The 6,000-nt window shown below is 44.0% G+C and overlaps 1 protein-coding gene across 1 annotated transcript in view; it reads right to left on the bottom strand.

Annotated features, from left to right (window-relative positions):
- Positions 1 to 4,520, bottom strand: part of LOC117354604 (zinc finger protein 271-like) — a 106,649-nt gene extending 102,129 nt beyond the window's left edge. The window contains exons 1-2 of the mRNA XM_033932391.1: positions 4,367 to 4,520; positions 3,840 to 3,966 (exon numbers count right to left, since the gene is read on the bottom strand). Coding sequence (XP_033788282.1) covers positions 3,840 to 3,966; positions 4,367 to 4,390 — 151 coding nt within the window. The 5' untranslated portion in view covers positions 4,391 to 4,520. The remainder of the gene's footprint in view (positions 1 to 3,839; positions 3,967 to 4,366) is intronic.
- Between the last annotated feature and the right edge of the window lie 1,480 nt (positions 4,521 to 6,000).

Genomic DNA, 6,000 nt, shown 5'->3' on the forward strand with positions numbered 1-6,000 from the left:
CAACCACATCCATCTCTCACTACACTGGGACTCAATTACCATAAATGCGAAGGACCATGCACGCAGCCAAGGAATACTCCTTGTCTCCAACCTGTCGCTTTCCAACCATATCCTCATTTTATTACCTATGTCCGTTCCGAAAAATAAGGAATTACTTTTCTGAGTCTGACTTCACACAACTACCTTAGTCCTTTCCTGCATGGACTACTGCAACGCCCTATTCAATGGTCCCGCAGCGAATATATGATGTCTACAGCATGTACAAAATGCGTCAATCAGACTTCTAAAAAACGTCCTTGCCCATGACCCTGTCACCCAGGCTCTATCGTTGGCTCATTGGCTGCCCGTAGCCAAACGCTGTGTCTTCAAAGGACTAATGCTAGTGTTCAAAACCCGGGCTACACAACAATTAAGCTTCCTTCGTATGTGCCGAACAGGTCCCTCCACTCACAGGATGAAATTCGCCTCAAAATATCCCCTGGTCATTCCCTACAACTGCAAACTGCCAAACAACATTCCTACTCCCACTTCATACCAAGCCACTGGAATCAACTGCCCCCACAGATCAGATCCCTTGAAGGAGTCTTCAGCTTTAGAAAAGCAATATAACCATACCACTTCACCTAACTCCATCACCTAAGGCCGATAGATTACAAAGAAATATTAATGGATCTAGGCACCAGATCCTCGATATGTGTCACGTTAGGATAAAAACTTATATTGATAAATCTTGCATTGTAACTATGTGAAATTTATCTTGTAAACTACAAATTATGTATATTAGTATTAGATTCCTGTAACAAATTAAGGGGTTTTCCCTCCCCATGCAAATATTATACCCCTGGAGAGCAGGAGATGTTAATCAAATGCAATCAGCTATGGAGCCCAGTGTTGAATCACATGGGCGGGACTCACAGGAGAGAGGTAGGTATTTCTACCCATACTGGGTCCATTCTAGAGGTCCCCGAGGGAGAAAGAGGAACTCTCAAGTTTTCCCTAGATAGACGGAGAAGGCAGGCCTTGAGAAAATAGACTGGTGGCTGCGGTAAGCCAAATTCATTCTATTTTGTGTGAGGCAAACATTAACAAATACAAATTTTCATTATATGGAATTGTGTCTTAGCTGTATATGTGCTAAACTTCCAGGGCAAACCAGCCAAATGGACTAGTCTACCACAAGCCCTAGTATGCATCGAATTAGCAAAAAAACTTGTACTGTAAAACCTGTGAACTGTATAATATATTTTCTATTGTGCTTCTATGAAGTTGGCAGTACAATTTTTGTTTTCCACTTTATTGTGTGTAAGAACATAAGAATTGCCACTGCTGGATCAGACCAGTGGTCCATCGTGCCAACAGTCCGTTCCCGTGGCAGCCCCTAGGTCAAGGACCTGAGCCCTGAGTCTAGCCTTACCTGCGTACGTCTGATCGAGTAGGAATTTGTCTAACTTTGTCTTGAAACCCTGGAGGGTGTTTTCCCCGACAGCCTCCGGAAGAGCGTTCCAGTTTTCCACCACTCTCTGGGTGAAAAAGAACTTCCTTACGGTTGTACGGAATCTATCCCCTTTTAACTTTAGAGAGTGCCCTCTCGTTCTCCCCACCTTAGAGAGGGTTAACAATCTGTCTTTATTTACTAAGTCTATTCACTTCATTATCTTGAATGTTTCTATCATGTCCACTCTCAGTCTCCTCTTTTCAAGGGAGAAGAGACCCAGTTTCTCTAATCTGTCACTGTATGACAACTCCTCCAGCCCTTTAACCATTTTAGTCGCTTTTCTCTGGACCCATTCGAGTAATACCATGTCTTTCTTCAAGTACAGCGAACAGTGCTGGATGCAATATTCCAGGTGGGGCCGTACCATAGCTCGGTACAGCGGCATGATAACCTTCTCTGATCTGTTCGTGATCCTCTTCTTAATTATTCCTAGCATTCTGTTCGCCCTTTTCGCCGCCGCCGCCACACATTGCGCGGACAGCTTCATCGATTTGTCGACCAGTACTCCCAAGTCTCTTTCCTGGGAGTTTTCTCCAAGTACTGCACGAGACATCCTGTATTTGTGTACAAGATTTTTGTTACCAACATACATTACCTTACACTTATCCACGTTAAACTTCATTTACCATATCGTGGCCCATTTCTCGAGCGTGTTTATGTCCTGTTGCAGGTCTTCGCAATCCTCCTGTGTATATTTTATGTATGTCAACCTGTAATCCGTTCCAAGCTCTTTGGGGAGAATGGGATAGAAAATTAATCAAATAAATACACTGGCTGCCTATAATCCCAAGAATCAAGTTTAAATTATGAATCACTGTCTTTAAGATTCAGAAAGGCAAAACAGAAAAAAAAAAAAAGATTACCATACTATTATCTGAGAATATGGATAAAGCTGGGATTGAAAGTATTTCCATTATTTATGTAGTTTAAGCACCTGTGATCGACAGGTGCCAATTTATGAAGGGAGATGTTGGAGAGTCCCTGGACATCGTATACCTGGAGTTTAGCAAAGCATTCGATAGCGTACCTCATCGCAGGTTGCTAAGCAAGATGAGTTCCATAGGATTGGGCGACACATTGACGAAGTGGGTTGGGAACTGGCTTAGAGGTAGGGTTCAAAGGGTAATGGTGAACGGCACCCCCTCTGAAATGACGGAGGTGATCAGCGGAGTGCCCCAGGGCTCGGTCTTGGGCCCGAAACTATTCAATATCTTTATAAGGGACTTGGCAGAAGGGCTCCGAGGTAAGATAACATTATTCGCCAATGACGCCAAACTATGCAATGTAGTGGGCAAAAGCACAATGGATAAAAATTCAATGCCTGACAATATGATACACGATCTACTCTTACTAGAGAACTGGTCTAAGACATGGCAGCTCAGCTTCAATGCCAAAAAATGCAAAGTTATGCACCTGGATACCCAAAATCCATGTAGGACTTATACCCTTAATGGCGAGATCCTAACAAGAACGGTAGCAGAACGAGACTTAGGGGTGATCATCAGTGAGGACATGAAGGCTGCCAATCAAGTGGAGCAAGCTTCATCCAAGGCAAGACAAATCATAGGTTGCATACACAGGGGTTTCGTCAGCCATAAGCCTGAGGTCATTATGCCTTTGTATAGATCCATGGTGAGACCCCACCTGGAATACTGTGTGCAATTCTGGAGGCCGCATTACCATAAGGATGTGCTGAGGCTGGAATCGGTCCAGAGAATGGCCACCCGGATGATCTCGGGACTGAAGGATCTCCCGTACGAAGAACGGTTAGATAAATTACAGCTATACTCGCTCGAGGAGCGCAGAGAGAGGGGAGACATGATCGAGACGTTCAAATATCTCACGGGCCGCATCGATGCAGAGGAGGATATCTTCTTTTTCAAGGGTCCCACGGCAACAAGAGGACATCCGTGGAAAATCAGAGGCGGGAAACTGCGCGGTAACACCAGGAAATTCTTTTTCACCGAAAGGGTGGTTGATCGCTGGAATGGTCTTCCACTTCAGGTGATTGAGGCCAGCAGCGTGCCTGATTTTAAGGCCAAATGGGATCGACACGTGGGATCTATTCGCAGGGTAAAGGCAGGGGAGGGTCATTAGGGTGGGCAGACTGGATGGGCCGTGGCCCTTATCTGCCATCTATTTCTATGGAGACTGTCAATTGCTGTCTATCTTTTCACGGATATGATCGACTGAGTGTGCTGGTGCTTCTACATAATATTATTTTTGAGCATTAATATAAAGTTTTTTGCTATGTGATTTTTTTCAACTTTCTACATTTGCTTTTTGGATTTATAATGATGTCTCATTACTGATTTAAAAAAAAAAATGTAATATGATCCCTTACCCAGTGAGATCAGGGTCTGATAATTCTCCTTCATCACCTCCCTGTAGAGCTCCTTCTGCTCGTCATTTAAATACTCCCACTCCTCCTGGGAGAAAGAGACAGCAATGTCCTCGAACTTTACAGGCATCTGAAATACAAAGCAGAAACACACTCAGAATCTTCAGCATTGCACAGACCACCAGATCTCCCAATGCTGGTGCCCATTGGGGTAGGGAAAAGTTTGCAGAATGCATATAATTTAGAATTGCAGAAGACACTGTCCCATAATGGGGTTACATTTCAGATCCCCCCAGGACTGGGGCTCAGCAGAGCAGAAGAACATATTTTTGTGAGTATATAATTCAGTGTCACATATTAACACAGGCTCAGAGTAGGGTGATATTTATTTGAAGAGAGATTTGTGTCCCAGAAAAGGAGCAGAGCAACTAGACAAGAGGCCCAAAGTGCCAGTGTCCAGCCCCAGGACTGCTTAGGATCCCAGATGAGAAAAGTGCAGCAGGGGCAGGATGTTAGGGCCAGTCTCCTACCTGCCCAGAAGCTCTTGCAGGCATTTTCCTGACTGGAGGCTCTTTTTCTGGCCTCGTGCAGGGAGAGAAAGGCAGAAACGGAGATTTAGAGCTGGAGATTTCCGGTTTATGAAACAAAGAAAGCGGAAACAAGAGATTGCCTATTTGGCACAGACCGATGATGTCACAACGGAGAGGCGGATCTTCTCACTGAGTGACTCACGGTCTCCAATCGCTTTCAGTGCTGATTGGTCAGAATGGTCCCTGGGGCGGGGAGAGTCATAGAAGGGTCCGCCCTCTAGCCCTGATTGGGGGAGAGGAGAAAAGAAGGCGTCACTCTCAGCTCCTCCTACAATACTGTAATTAGATCGTTTCACTTCTTCACAGTTCATCAGAACCAACCCCGGAAGCGTTTTCAACCTACTGTGGAGAGAAAGAGTCTACCAGCCTGTCAGCTCTGACTAAAAGCAGGAGAAAGAGACTCTTCTGGGAATTTAGACCACAGTGGTGATGAAAAGAGTCTAATATGAAAAAAGATGTCTACAGCATCATAAATGTGATAAGATTCACATACACTCAGAATTGTGTAATTCAGCCAACCCCACCCCCACAATCACTGTGTATGGAATGAATGCAATATAGTTACTCAAGAGAATCTTGAATTGAAAGGTCACTTTGGGCAGCCACAAAACTTAGAGACTTGAAGAAAGCACAGATATGCGGACCCCGAAACCAGGAAGTTACAGAGATATTTATACATTCTTCTGGCTATACAACTGAATTATAGAAAAAACTTTTCACCTGTTACTTTTCTTAACAATCATTGGTCCTCAGCTCACACTAGCAGGTCACTTATCTAGGCCCTGCAGTTTTTCTGTTGCATGTTGTTTATGCTGAGATAGCCATAAGAAGCTAGAATGCCCAAGCTAACACACCCAGTGTAGGCAGGCTAGAACATGAGATAAGTTAGGTCTGCAGCTAAACATAATTCAGCATTTTATTAAAGAGAAAACTTAGTTCAACACTTAGGAAAACCAGTCCCAGACTCCTTCACAATCAGAATAAAATAATGTGTCATTTAACTTTTGGGGGTCAAAGGGTCCCGACGACCACGTTTTGGAAATCTTTTTCAAAGAGCCCAAAAGTAAGAATAGGTAATTTATTTGTATACCATTCAAGTGATATAGAGCTGCACTGTCATATGCGACCTTCATCCGATGAAACCGACATTCCTGCATTCCTTCATTCTGACATTAATCTCTCTCTTTTTTTAAAATTCTGAATATTCCCTTAAAGTGATCATTCCTTTACATTTTTTTTCTTCGGTTGCATCTTGTCAGCCTGGGTTGTGCCCCTCCTAAAGCTGCATTAAGCAGAATCTCTTCTCATCCACTCAAGGGTAGAAAAGAAGAAAGCCTTGGAGCCTTAGTTTGCTCTCTCTCTCCAACCACAGTTCCTTCTCACACTGGCACTTAGAACATAAATCTATCCTTTCTGTGAGGTCTCCTGCCACACATTCACTAGTCATGCCATCTCCCATTTCTTGCCTGGCACTCAGACAGTAACAACTCCCCCACATCAATCATGCCATTTAGGGGAAACCTTACTCTATTAAACTTGATGCCATCACGAGATGGGTTTGCCAGTGTTTCCTG

Source organism: Geotrypetes seraphini, chromosome 2 (genome assembly GCF_902459505.1).
Source record: "Geotrypetes seraphini chromosome 2, aGeoSer1.1, whole genome shotgun sequence".
NCBI classification, from domain to species: Eukaryota; Metazoa; Chordata; class Amphibia; order Gymnophiona; family Dermophiidae; genus Geotrypetes; species Geotrypetes seraphini.